Source organism: Macaca fascicularis, chromosome X (assembly GCF_037993035.2).
Source record: "Macaca fascicularis isolate 582-1 chromosome X, T2T-MFA8v1.1".
In the NCBI taxonomy this organism is placed as follows: domain Eukaryota; kingdom Metazoa; phylum Chordata; class Mammalia; order Primates; family Cercopithecidae; genus Macaca; species Macaca fascicularis.
This window is the reverse complement of record NC_088395.1, coordinates 107,440,021-107,454,475: the sequence shown is the minus strand read 5'-3', so window position 1 is coordinate 107,454,475 and position 14,455 is coordinate 107,440,021. Positions and strand designations below refer to the sequence as shown.

At 41.1% G+C, this 14,455-nt stretch overlaps 1 protein-coding gene across 5 annotated transcripts in view; it reads left to right on the top strand.

Annotated features, from left to right (window-relative positions):
- LOC123571103 (embryonic stem cell-related gene protein-like) overlaps positions 1–14,455 on the top strand; it is a 98,754-nt gene that overhangs the window by 29,923 nt on the left and 54,376 nt on the right. For 2 of the 5 annotated variants that reach the window (XM_065538403.2, XM_074030141.1), the window contains 2 exons: positions 606–798; positions 3,657–3,794. In XM_065538403.2, the coding sequence (XP_065394475.1) occupies positions 606–686 (81 nt within the window). In that variant the 3' untranslated portion in view covers positions 687–798; positions 3,657–3,794. Of the gene's footprint in view, positions 1–605; positions 799–3,656; positions 3,798–14,455 lie in introns of those variants that run through there. The other 3 variants (XR_010584347.2, XM_065538405.2, XM_065538404.2) reach the window with 2 other exon arrangements.

Below are 14,455 nucleotides of genomic sequence, written 5' to 3'. Positions count from 1 at the left end.
TTTCGTTCTGCGACTAGCCCTCCCCCACCTGCCCAACAATTTCCTCTTAAAGAGGTGGCTGGAGCTGAAGGCATAGCCAAGGTTAATGCTCCTTTTTCTTTATCCAACTTCTCCCAAATCAGTTAGCGGTTAGGCTCTTTTTCATTAAATATAAAAACCCAGCCCAGTTCATGGCCCATTTGGCAACAACCCTTAGATGCTTTACCACCCTAGACCCAGAAGGGCCAGAAGACCGTCTTATTCTCAATATGCATTTTATTACCCAACCTGCTCCCGACATTAGAAAAAGCTCCAAAAATTAGATTCTGGCCCTCAAACTCCACAACAGGACTTAATTAACCTCACCTTCAAGGTGTACAATAATGGAGTAGAGGCAGCCAAGTAGCAACGTATTTCTGAGTTGCAATTACTTGCCTCCACTGTGAGAGAAACCCTAGCCACATCTCCAGCACACAAAAACTTCAAAACGCCTGAACCGCAGCGGCCAGGCATTCCTCCAGGACCGCCTCCCTCAGGATCTTGCTTCAAGTGCCAGAAATCTGGCCACTGGGCCAAGGAATGCCCACAGCCTGGGATTCCTCCTAAGCTGTGCCCCATCTATGCAGGACCCCACTGGAAATCGGACTGTCCAACTTGCCTGGCAGCCCCTCCCAGATCCCCTGGAACTCTGGCCCAAGGCTCTCTGACTGACTCCTTCCCAGATCTTCTCAGCTTAGCAGCTGAAGACTGACGCTGCCTAATCGCCTCGGAAGCCTCCTGGACCATCACAGACACTTTGGGTAACTCTTAAAGCAGAGGGTAAGTCCATCTTCTTAATCAATACAGAGGCTACTCACTCCACTTTACCTTCTTTTCAAGGGTCTGTTTCCCTCGCCTCCGTAACTGTTGTGGGTATTCATGGCCAGGCTTCTAAACCCCTTAAAACTCCCCAACTCTGTTGCCAACTTGGACAACATTCTTTTATGCACTCTTTTTTAGTTATCCCCACCTGCCCACTTCCCTTATTAAGCCGAGACATTTTAACTAAATTATCTGCTTCCCTGACTATTCCTAGGCTACAGCCACACCTCATTGCTGCCGCTTTAATACTTTTAGAGGCCCTCAAAATCACAAGCTATGCTCCACTTACTCTCTACAGTTCCCATAACTTTCAAAATCTATTTTCCTCCTCACACTTGATGCATATACTTTCTGCCCCCTGGCTCCTTCAGCTGTACTCACTCTTTGTTGAGTCTCCCAGTTACCATTGTTCCTGGCCTGGACTTCAATCTGGCCTCTCACATTATTCCTGATACCATATCTGACCCCATGACTGTATCTCTCTGATCCACCTGGCATTCACTCCATTTCCCCATATTTCTTTCTTTCCTGTTCTTCACTCTGATCACACTTGGTTTATTGATGACAGTTCCACCAGGCCTAATCGCCAATCACCGGCAAAGGCAGGCTAAGCTATAGTGTCTTCCACATCTATCCTTCAGGCTACTACTCTGCCCCCCTCCACTACCTCTCAGCAAGCCAAACTCATTGCCTTAACTCAGGCCCTCACTTTTGCAAAGGGACTATGCATCAATATTTATACTGACTTTAAATATGCCTTCCATATCCTGCACCACCATGCTGTTATAAGGGCAGAAAAAAATTTCCTCACTATACAAAGGTCCTCCATAATTAATGCCTCCTTAATAAAAACTCTTCTTAAAGCTGCTCTACTTTCAAAAAACCTAGGGTCATTCACTGCAAGGGCCATCAAAAGGCATCAGATCCCATCGCTCAAGGCAATGCTTATGCTAACAAGATAACTAGAAAAGCAGCTAGGTTCCAACTTCTGTCCCTCACTGCCAGTTTTTCTCCTTTTCATCAGTCACTCCCACCTACTTCCCCACTGAAACTTCCACCTATCAATCTCTTCCCACATAAGGCAAATGGTTCTTGGACCAAGGAAAATTCTCCTTCCAGCCTCACAGGCCCATTCTATTCTGTCGTCATTTCATAACCTCTTCCATGTAGGTTACAAGTCGCTAGCCCACCTCTTGGAACCTCTCATTTCCTTTCCATCGTGGAAATCTGTCCTCAAGGAAATCACTTCTCAGTGTTCCATCTGCTTAGAAGAGCAGTAGTAGAATAGTAGTAGTAATAGTAGTAATAGTAGTAGAATCTACTCCTCAGGGATTGTTCAGGCCCCCTCCCTTCCCTACACATCAAGCTCGGGGATTTGCCCAGGACTGGCAAATTGACTTTACTCACATGCCCCAAGTCAGGAAACTAAAATACCTCTTGGTCTGGGTAGACGCTTTCACTGGATGGGTAGAGGCCTTTCCCACAGGGTTGGAGAAGGCCACCGCGGTCATTTCTTCCCTACTGTCAGACAAAATTTCTTGGTTTGGCCTTCCCACCCCTATATAGTCCAATAACAGACCAGCCTTTATTAGTCAAATTACCCAAGCAGTTTCTCAGGCTCTGGGTATTCAGTGGAAACTTCATACCCCTTACCATCCTCAATCTTCAGGAAAGGTAACACGGTTTTTTAAATACACACCTCACCAAGCTCAGCCTCCAACTTAAAAAGGACTGGACAATACTTTTACCACTTGCCCTTCTCAGAATTCGGGCCTGTCCTCAGGATGCTACAGGGTACAGCCCATTTGAGCTCCCGTATGGACGCTCTTTTTATTAGGCCCCAGTCTCATTCCACACACCAGCCCAACTTGGACTGTGCCACAAAAACTTGTCATCCCTACTGTCTTCTGTCTAGTCATACTCCTATTCACCATTCTCAACTACTCATAAATGCCCTGCCCTTGTTTACACTGCCAGTTTACACTTTTCCTCCAAACCATCATAACTGATATCTCCCGGTTTTACCTCAAACCTCCACCCTTAAGTCTCTCTTGAAGTGGATAAAAGATCTTCAGTGGCAAGGTACACTCCAATACTTTCACCCTGATGAAGTCCTATTCTTTACTTTTATGCTCACTCTTATTCTCATTCCCATTCTTATGCCACCCTCTATCTCTCCCCAACTATCTCCACCACACTATCAATTTCACTCTCTCCTAGCCGTTTCTAATACTTCTTTAACAAACAACTGCTGGCTTTGCATTTCTCTTTCCTCCAAAATCACCAAGGCTTCAACTTACTCACTGCTAAAAAAAGGGGGACTCTATATTTAATTTTTAAATGAAGAATGTTGTTTTTACCTAAATCAATCTGACTTGGTATATGACAACATAAAAAACTCAAGATAGAGTCCAAAAACTCACCAACCAAGCAAATAATCATGCTGAACCTCCTTAGGCACTCTCTAATTAGATGTCCTGGGTCCTCCCAATTCTTAGTCCTTTAATACCTGTTTTTCTCCTTCTCTTATTCAGACCTTGTGTCTTCTGTTTAGTTCTCAATTCATACAAAACCGTATCCAGGCCATCATCATTCTATATGACAAATGTTCCTTCTAACGACCCCACAATATCACCCCTTACCACAGAATCTTCCTTCAGCTTAATCTCTCCCACTCTATGTTCCTATACTGCCCCTAATCCTGCTCAAAGCAGCCCTGAGAAACATCGCCCATTATCTCTCTATATCACCCCCAAAAATTTTTGCCACCCCAACAGTTCACCACTATCTTGTTTTGTTTTTCTTATTAATGTAAGAAGACAGAAATGTCAGGCCTCTGAGCCCAAGCCTACACATATACATCTAGATGGCCTGAAGCAACTGAAGAATCACAAAAGAAGTGAAAATGGCCAGTTCCTGCCTTAACTGATGACATTACCTTGTGAAATTCCTTCTCCTGGCTCAGACGCTCCCCCACTAAGCACCTTGTGACCCCAGCCCCTGCCCACAAGAGAACAACCCCCTTTTACTAATTTTCCACTACCTACCCAAATCCTATAAAACAGCCCCACCCCTAACTCCCTTTGCTGACTCCTTTTTTGGACTCAGCCCACCCACACCCAGGTGAAATAAACAGCCTTGTTGCTCACACAAAGCCTGTTTGGTGGTCTCTTCACAGAGACACGCATGACAGTGGTCTTCCCCCCTTTTGCTACTTTGCAGCTACCACTAAAAATAGCTCTCCCTTTCTGGTTGTTCAGTTTTTGTGTCTGCGTTTTCCATCCTGGTTCACAGGTACACTGATTTGGACATCTCAAAAGATCCCCATTTAGGCCATTGTAACTTAGAATCTGCTTAGTTAGAGTGGTCTGCTTGGTTAAATATTTGCATGATGATTCACCGTAAGTATTTTGCATATACCCTGCTGGAGTTTCTAAAGGGGGAACTTTATGTTCTGCAGCTGTTGGGGTCTTAGAGGCCTTGTTCTCCATAATTTGGAGTTCCCCTTTGGATTTGATGAAGTGGGGATGTGTGTTGGACCAAAATGTGCTGCTTGCAGACCTAGCTTTTCACAGGGCCATTACGCCCTGAACCAATTTGGTCCACCCATGTCATGGCTACCTGGCATAATGTGTCAGGGGCTCAAAGTTTGGGAGGGGTCAGTTCCTTATATGCACCTCCTGGCTGAGATTAGACCCTAAGTATGCTCTTCTGAGGGGGAAATCTATTTAGAGCTGCTGCACGTCTTAGGGAGCATTTCTCCTAGACACCCTCACGTGATTCTCAGTCGCCTGAGAATGCCCCAAAGGGCTGAGGGGAGCAACATGTTCTGTTTCTTCAGAGTGGAGAATTTCACACTCATGAACTTGAAGGTTCAGAATTGGTCAAATCCGATAGGGGAAAGGACAAAAACATACATACACACACACACACACACACACACACACACACACACACACACACGACAGAAAAACAAAACAAGCAAAACTAACAATGATCACACAAATTTCTGAGTGCTCTAAGTGTAAGTAGGAAATTAACACCAGCTGATTGTTAGTGCTAATTCTAGTCATTTAAAAGAATTTGCAAGACAGAATCCCAAACCAGTTTCTTACCTAGTGTTGGGGGCCCCAGCTGAAGATTGCTTTTTGCAGATGCAGAAGCAGACAGGCTCGCCTTCCTTGATGGAAGAGAGTGGAAACGCCTACAAAAAAAGGAATCTTTGTTGTTGTTGTTTTGTTTTGTTTTTAACAACAAATAAACCTCAGACCCCCAACTGGAAAATGTTGAAAGATCAGAGATCCCTGGAGGAAAGGGTCCTGGACTTTGGCAAATTGTCCTCTCAGTTTGGGCTATAAGGTACCCAAGCCGGTGCCAAGCACTGAGAGGTGAGCTACTGCAGGCTGGGCCACTTTCACTCAGGATCCCTTCATGGTTACCAGATGTCAATTGAGAAAAATGACAAGTCTTAATCATTTTGGGGGATTTATTTGCCAAAGTTAAGGATGCACTCGGGAGACAGGTCTGTGCCTATCTCCGAAGATGATTTTGCGGGCTCCAAATTTAAAGGAGAAAGTGTGGTATATTGAGAAGTACACAATTTTCACGTAAGAGGAGGGTAGGGAAAAAATAGTCATTCATGCCTTTGTCTGGCTCAGGGAATCTGCATTAATAAGATGACATAAAAGAGGCAGAGGAAAAATGTGGGGAATATGCATTTTACATAAGATAACAGACAAAATGGGGCAGGGGAACACTCAGACGTGCGTTTATGTCTAGTGTGCCGAGGGTGACTGCACCTGTAAAGATAAGCTATCAATTTTCATTGCCATGGTGACATTTTAACAACTCACTAGGAATTTCCTTGTGGGCAAAATATGGGGGAGGCATGTAGCTTTTCATCTTGTAGCCATCTTATTGAGGAGCCAAAAGGGAGAGGCAGGTTTGCATGACCCAATTCCCAGTTTGACATTTCCCTTTCGCTAAATGAGTTTGGCGTCCCAAAATTTAATTTCCTTTCACAGATTCCATGGGGGAAAGGAGGGCCTGGAGCTTCCTACTCTGCTATCTTTCAGATGTCACTCAAAAACAGTATTCTATCGCTTTTATAAACAGGGACACCAAAGCTCAGAGAGTGACTTGTACAAGATTACACAATTAATACAAATACAGCTGGGATTTGACTCTTTTTTTTTTCATTTTTAATTTTTTTAAAATAAAATTTTCCAGGTTTTGTGATTTTTTTTTTTTTTTTTAAAAGAAACAGTATCTTGGAGTAGTTTTAGATTTGCCAAAAAGTTGCTAAGATAGCGCGGAGAGTTCCCGTATCAGCCCACTTCCCTTCCTTTGGCCCTACACAGAGTTATGGGTTTTATTATCATCTTAGATTAGTATGGTACATTTGTTACAAGTAATAAACCAATAATGATACATTATTATTACTAAAGTCCATACTTTATTCAATTTTGTTAGTTTTTATCTATTGACTTTTTCTATTCTAGGAGTCAGTCCATGATACCTCATTACATTTAGTTGTAATTTCTCCTTAGTCTCTTCTTGACTGTGACAGTTTCTCAAACTTGTTTTGATGACCTATTGAGGAGTACTGCTCAGGTATTTTGTAGAATGTCCCTCAATTGGGATTTGTTTTATGCTTTCCTCATGATTAGAATGGAGTTATAAGTGTTTGAGAGAAAGATCACAAAGGTAATGTTCCATTCTCATTGCACCATATCAAGGCTTTGCTCAGCTAACCAAGGTAGTGTTTGCCAGGTTTTTCCACTATCAAGTTACTTCACCCCTTTTCCATACTCTATTCTTTGAAAGGAAGTTACCAAGTCCAGCCCACACTTATGAGGGTTTGAGGGGGATTAAGTGCCACTTCCTGGAAGGCAAGTATCTATGTAAATTATTTAGAATTCCTCTATAAGGAAGAATAACTTACTTTGTTGCCCAAATTGTTCCAACCTTGTCCATTGCAAGCTCTTTCAGGCTGGCTCCTGTGTCCATTTGGCATGCTCCCATAATTTTGTTTTTGAGTACTTTCTGAAGTTGCCTCTAAATTTCATTCTAAATACCTATCTACCTCAGTTCAGTTTCTTTTACCCAGTACATCATGCCTGGCTTTCAACAGAAAAATTTTAAGACATGCTAAAAAGCATAAAAACAAAAACAAACAAACAAACAAAAAAAACCACAGTCTTGAAGAAACAAAGCAAACACTAGAACCAGACTCAGATGTGGCAGATATTTTGGAATTATGGGACCAGAGATTTAAAGTAACTGTGATGAATATGCTAAGGGTTCTTAGTTTGCTTGGGCTGCTATAACTTATACTGTAGGCCGTGTGGCTTAAACAGCAGAAATTTATTTCTCACAGTTTTGGAAGCTGGGAAGTTTAAGATCAAGGTGGCAGTAATTTGGTTTCTGGTGAGGGCCCACTTCTTGACTTGTAGATGGCCACTTTCTTGCTGTGTCCTCGTACGGCAGAGAGCGAGAAAACTGGCATCTCTTCCTCTTATAAGGGCACTAGCCTTATTCAGCTAGGGCCCTATCCTTATGACTTCATTTAACCTCTGTCACCTTCTCACAGGCCCTATAAATGTAAAACAGAGAACTACAAAGCTTCTAGAAGATAACATAGGAGAACATAGAGGTAACCTTGTGTTTGGCAATGAGTTTTTAGATACAACACATGAAGCACAATCCATGAAAGAAAAAATTGGTAAATTAGACTTCATCAAAGTTAAAACCTTCTGTTTTACAAAAGACACTGTTAAGTAAATGAAAAGACACAACAAAGACTAGGGGAAAATATTTGCAGAAGACATATCTGATAAACAACTGTTATCAAAAATATATGAAGAACTCTTAAAACTCAATAAGAAAATGAGCAACCCAATGAAAAGATGTGCAAAAGACCTGAATGGACACCTGCCCAAAGAAAATATACAGATGGTAAATATGCATATGAAAAGATGCTCAACATATATGTCATTAGGGAATTGCAAAATTAAAACAACAATGAGATACCACTCCACACCAATTAGAATGGCTAAAATCCAAAACCTTGATAACACCAATGTTGCTGAAGATGTAGAACAGAAACTCTTTCATAGCTGGTGGGAATGCAAAATGGTACAGATACTGTGGAAGACAGTTTGGTAGTTTCTTATAAAACTAAATATGCCTTATGCTCTTAGGTGTTTACCTCAACAAATTGAAAACATATATCCATGCAAAATCCTACACAAAAATTTTTATATCAACTTTATTCATTATTGCCAGAAATTAGAAGTAATCAAGATGTCCTTTAATGATGAGTAGATTTTAAGAAAAGCTATGGTATACCTATACAATGCAATATTATTCAGTGATAAAAAGAAATGAACTGTCAAGCCACAAGAGACCCAGAGGACCCTTAAATGCACGTTGCTGAGTGAAAGAAACCAGTCTGAAAAGCCACATACTATTGTGATTCTAATGATATGATGTTCTGCAAAAGGGAAAACTATAGATATATTAAAAAGATAAGTGGTTGTCAGGGCTTTGGTGTGGTCATGGCAAGTGGGGAAAAGATGAATGAGTGGAGCACAGGGCATTTTCAGGACAGTGAAATTATGCTGGATGATACTGTAATGATGGATACATGACATATTAATACATTTGGCAAAACCCATAGAACTGTATAGCACACAGAATGAACACTAACATATGGACTTTAATTTATCAATATTGATTCACTGATTGTAAAAAATATGCCACAGTCATGCAAATGTTAATAACAGGGAAAACTGGGGGCAGGGAGTAAGGAATATATGGAGACTGTACTTTCTGCTCAGTTTTTCTGTAAACCTGAAACTGCTTTTAAAAATAAAGTCTTTTAAGGCCGGGCGCGGTGGCTCAAGCCTGTAATCCCAGCACTTTGGGAGGCCGAGACGGGCGGATCACGAGGTCAGGAGATCGAGACCATCTTGGCGAACACGGTGAAACCCCGTCTCTACTAAAAAATACAAAAAAAACGAGCCAGGCGAGGTGGCGGGTGCCTGTAGTCCCAGCTACTCGGGAGACTGAGGCAGGAGAATGGCGTAAACCCAGGAGGCGAAGCTTGCAGTGAGCTGAGATCCGGCCACTGCACTCCAGCCTGGGCGACAGAGCGAGACTCTGTCTCAAAAAAAAATAAAATAAAAAAAATAAAGTCTTTTAATTTAAAAATTAATATCAGGAGTCGGGTGCAGTGGCTCATGCCTATAATCCTAGCACTTTGGGAGGCTGAGGCTGGTGGATCACCTGAAGTCAGGAGTTTGAGACCAGGCTGGCCAACATGGCAAAGCCCTGTCTCTACTAAAAATACACACAAAAAATTAGCTGGATGTGGTGGTGGGAGCCTGTAATCCCAGCTACTTGGGAGGCTGAGGCAGGAGAATTGCTTGAACCCAGGAGGCAGAGGTTGCAGTGAGCCAAGATAGTGCCACTGCACTCCAGCCTGGGTGACGGAGCGAGACTCTGTCTCAAAATAAATAAATAAATAAATAAAATTAATATCAGGTAGACAGGGAAGGGAAATAAAAACTAGCAGAATTATCCACCCCCCCACCAAAGACAACCTGATTAACAAATGTACAAAAGACTTGAATAGACATTTGTCTAAAGAAAATATACAAATGGCCAATAAGTACATGAAGAGATGCTTAACATCATTAGTCATTAAGCAAATGCAAATTAAAACAATAATGAGATACCACTTCACACAGACTAGGAAGGCTATAATTTTAAAAAAAGACAGTAACAAGTGCTGACAAAGATGTGGAGAAATTGTAACCTTCATACATTACTGGTGGGAATGTAAAATGGTGTAACTGCTGTGTAAAACAGTCTGGCAGTTTCTTTAAAGGTTAGACATAGAGTTACTATATGATACAGGAATTTCCCTCCTATGTATATACATAAGAGAAATAAAAATTTATTTCCACACAAAAACTTGTACACAAATGTTCATAGCAGTGTTATTCATAAAAGCCAAAAAGTAGAAACAGTCTTTACGTCCATCAGCTGATTAATGGATAAACAGAGTTAATATATTTGTGCAATGTACTATTATTTGGAAATACTACCAAATGAAGTAGTGATACCTGCTACAACATGAATGTCCTTGAAAACATGTTAAGTGAAATAAGCCAGTCACAAAAGATGACATATTTTATGATTCCATGTATACAAGGTGACGTCAAAAGATTTGTGGAGCAATGATATTAAAAGATAAAACATGTAAACTTTACTTCTCAACATAAGCTCCATCAAGTTCAAGACACTTTTGTAAACAATGATACTAGTGATTTAGTCTGTCTCTAAAGAACTGAGAGTTCTGAGAATTTAGCCATGTTAATGCAATCTTTTTTACATTATTAAGAAAAATGGGTGCCCTTGACAGATTTTTAAAAAAGATTAGGAAACAAAAAGAAATCAGAAGGTCTAAAGAGATATCATGAAGTTGGAAAATACAACAACTGAAGTAAAAAAATTACTAGAAGGGCTTAACAGCAGATTTAGTCTGGCAGAGGAAAACATTGATGAACTTGAAGATAGGTCAATTGAGATTATCCAGTTGAGGAACAGAAGGTAAAAAGAATGAAAGAAAGTTAACAGACCCCAAGAAACTTGTGGGACAATATTAATCATGCAATATGCCTCAGAAAAGTTTCAGGAGAAGAAAGAGAAAAGGATAAAAAGAATATTTTAAGAAATAATGGCAGAAAAGTTCCCAAATTTGATGAAAAATATTAATTTACACATTCAAGAAGCCAAACAAACTTCAAGAGACACATTATAATTAAACTGTCCAAAGTTAAAGCCAAATAGAATCTTTTGTTTGTTTGTTTTGAGACAGAGCCTCGCTCTGTTGCCCAGGCTGGAGTGCAGTGGCATGATCTTGGCTCGCTGCAACCTCCCCCTCCTGGGTTCAAGCAATTCTCCTGCCTTAGCCTCCTGAGTAGTTGGGACTACAGGCACACACCATCATGCCTGGCTACTTTTTGTATTTTTAGTAGAGATGGGGTTTTGCCATGTTGGCCAGGATAGTCTTATACTCCTGACCTTAGGTGATCCGCCTGCCTCAGGCTCCCAAAGTGCTGGGATTACAGATGTGAGCCACCGTACCTGGCTGAAAGCCAAATAGAATCTTGAAAGCAGCAAGAGAAAAGTGGCTTATTACATACAGGGGGTCTGCAATAAGATTAACACTGTTTATCAGAAACCATGGAAGCCTGAAGATGGTGGGAAGACATATTCAAAGTTCTAAAAGAAAAAAAAATTTTTAAAGACCCCCCAAGCCTCTATCAACTAAGACATCTATATTGGGTAAAATTATGCTTCAAAAATAAGGCAAAATTAAGACATTCTCAGATAAACAAAAACTGACCTAGTTGATTGCTAGCATTCCTGACCTAGAAGAAATGCTAAAAATAGTCCTACAAGCTCAAATGAAAGATGAATCTACACATAGGTAAACATATGAAAGAGCATATTAGTGAATCTTTTATTTATAGTTCTCTTTTTTTCCTATGTGATTGAGAACACAACTTGATGAAACAATAATTATGAATTTATTTTGGTGGGCACACAAAGTATAAAGATGTTATTTTTGACAATAATGATATAAGGGGAGGGAGAATGGAGCTATATTATTTGAAAGTTTTTGTATACTTTTGAAATTAAGTTTGTGTTAATCTGAACTACATTGTTACATATTAAGATGTTAATATGTGATTGTAATCCTCATGGCAACCATGAAGAAAATAACAAAAATGTATAGTAAAATAAAGGAAATTAAACTGGTACACTAGAAAATATCTATTAAGTCAAAAGAAGGAAGTAACGAAGTGACTGTAGAACAAAAATTTATAAGACATATAGAAAATAAAATTTCAAAATGGTAGAAGTAGTTTTTTTATCAGTAATTACATCAAATATAAATGCATTAAACTCTCCAATTAAAAGGTAGACATTGGCAGACTGGATTTAAAAACATGATATAACGGGTCTCTACAGGAGACAGTTTATATACAAAGATGCAAGTATCTTGAAAGTAAAAGGATAGAAAACATATACCCTGCATTCTGTAACCAAAAGAGAACTGAAGTACCTATATTAATATCAGACAAAATAAGACTTTTAGACAAAAGCTGTTACTAGAGACAAAAGACATTTTATCCATTTCATGACGATAAAGGGGTCAATCAAGAAAATATAAACTCCAAAACACATGAAGCCAAAACTGACAAAAGTGAAGGGAGAAGTAGACTACTCAATAATAATTGGAGACTTTTATACTCCACCTACAGTAATGGGTAGAACAACTAGGTAAAACATGAAAAATGAAATAGAAGTGTTTTATAACACTACAGAACAACTAGACCTAACAAACATTTACAGAACATTCCACCCAACAACAGCAAATTATACATTCTTCTTATGTGCACATGGACCATTCCCCAGGATACAGCATAGAGCATATGCTAGGCCATGAAAAAAGCCTTTACAAGATCTTTCCTTTAAGATGGCTGACTAGAGACATCTTGTAATCACCTCTTCCACAAGAATAACCTAAATAGTGAATAGATAATTTCCATTTGAATAGATCGTCCAAGAGAGAACACTGGAATTAAACAGATAAATGACAGGAAATACTTTAAGGAAGGAAGGAGAGGGAAGTGAGGCAGCCTGCTCAGCTGGGATTGTCTGGAAGCCTGGAGAGACTCCTCAGTGTGAGGAAAAAGTGAGAGTCTCTCTCTCCGCCCCGCACCCCTTGAGTGGCCCACATTCCCACCATGGACTCTTGCAATCCAGCCACAAGAGAGCCCCCTGAGATTTGTGAGCCCTGGAAGTAACAGGAAGTACCTGGAGACTGTGCAATGGCACTGCTTCAAAAAGGGAGCTCATGCTGGATTCCACACATCCCCTGAGTCCTAAGTAGTTGTGGAAAAGTGCCATTTTGAGGTCCCAGCCCCCAACAGACTGCACCCTTCCTTGGAGCTCAACAGTGCCTGCATCACCACATTCCTGGAGCTCCACTGACATTCCCTGCCTACAGCCACCACAGTGGCTGGCTGATGCTGCCAGGGCCAAAGTGTGGGCCACCGGCAGTGACCTTGCTGTCTTCAGCAGTAGAACAATTGTACATTTTCATGTGCTCAGACAGCCTGCCTGCAGCTGCCATCACTATAGGCTACATCTGCTGGGGCTGAAGCATGAGCAAAGCACACACCCCACCCACCTGCATACAGATACTACCAATGAAAGCACCTGTGCCCTCCCCAGTAATGGCCACAGCATAGTCCCTGCCATGCACCACCTTACTATTCTTCTGGGAGCCTAGGGATCACCCTGCTCCTGCCTACCACAGCCAGCACCTGCACACACCATCAAGGAACCTAGGATAAGCCTCTGCCAGCCCAGCTTTGCCCACAGCCCTTTTATGCCAGAGCATGCAGTCTAGGGACATGGGAATTTTCCAGTTTAGTTCAACACCATTGACACCTGGGCATTCTTCCTGGGGGCCAAAGGTTGGGCCCGCCCACCTACTACCACCTCCTACTACCACCACAGCTTGCGCCTATCTATACCCACCACCTGCCGGTCTGGAGACTGCCCCACCCAGCCCAGGCCACTGCCAACACAAGTGAACACTGCCTGGGACCCAGAGGGTGGTCTTGGAATTGCTACTGCTGTCCTCCCCACCACACCTGTTGCCTAAGTGTCCAAGAACCCACCCACCTATCTGTACAATTGCTACCACTACTGGCATCCAAGCAAGCCACCTGGAGGCCCAGGCATCAGCCTGCCTTAAGCTGCTAACACTAAGTACAGTGCATACCGTTCTGGGGCCAAGGACAGGCACACTCAGCCCACTGTAATCACCAATGAGACCTGAAGACTGGCCTACCTGGTGTTCCAGTCCCCAGCAAAACATTACCACAGTCTCCACTAATAACCACACCCTAAACCATTTGAGGAATCACAGATACCACTGTGTCACAGATACCACTGACACTGTTTACAGCTGAAGAAATCATACAGAAACTGCATTGTGCAATACACTATTGTACACACCCAGAATCAAAGCCAAATTGCCTTACCCAACGAACACCATAGATACATCTTTAGAAAAAAGTCATCCCCTTCAAAAAATTGGAAGAAGTGACTTATATAGAAGCACAGATATCAATATAAAGACACAGGAAACATGAAAAAGCAAGGAAATATGACATTTCCAAAGAAATAATAATTTTCCAGCAACAGATAACAATCAAAAGGAAATTTTCAAAATCTCAGATAAAGACTTTGAAATACTGGTTTTAAAGAAGCTCAGTGAGATAAAAGAAAAAAATTTAAAAACATAAATCAGAAAAACTATTCAGGATATGAATGAGGAATTTACTGAAGAGATATATAAAAGAATCAAGTAGAAATTCTGGAACTGAATAATTTATTGAATGAAATATGAAATACATCTGGAAGCTTCAACAATAGACTAGATCAAGCAGAAGTATCTCCAAACTTAAAAACACATCTTTTTGAACATTAAAAAAGCACATTGAGGCTGGCCGTGGTGGCTCAA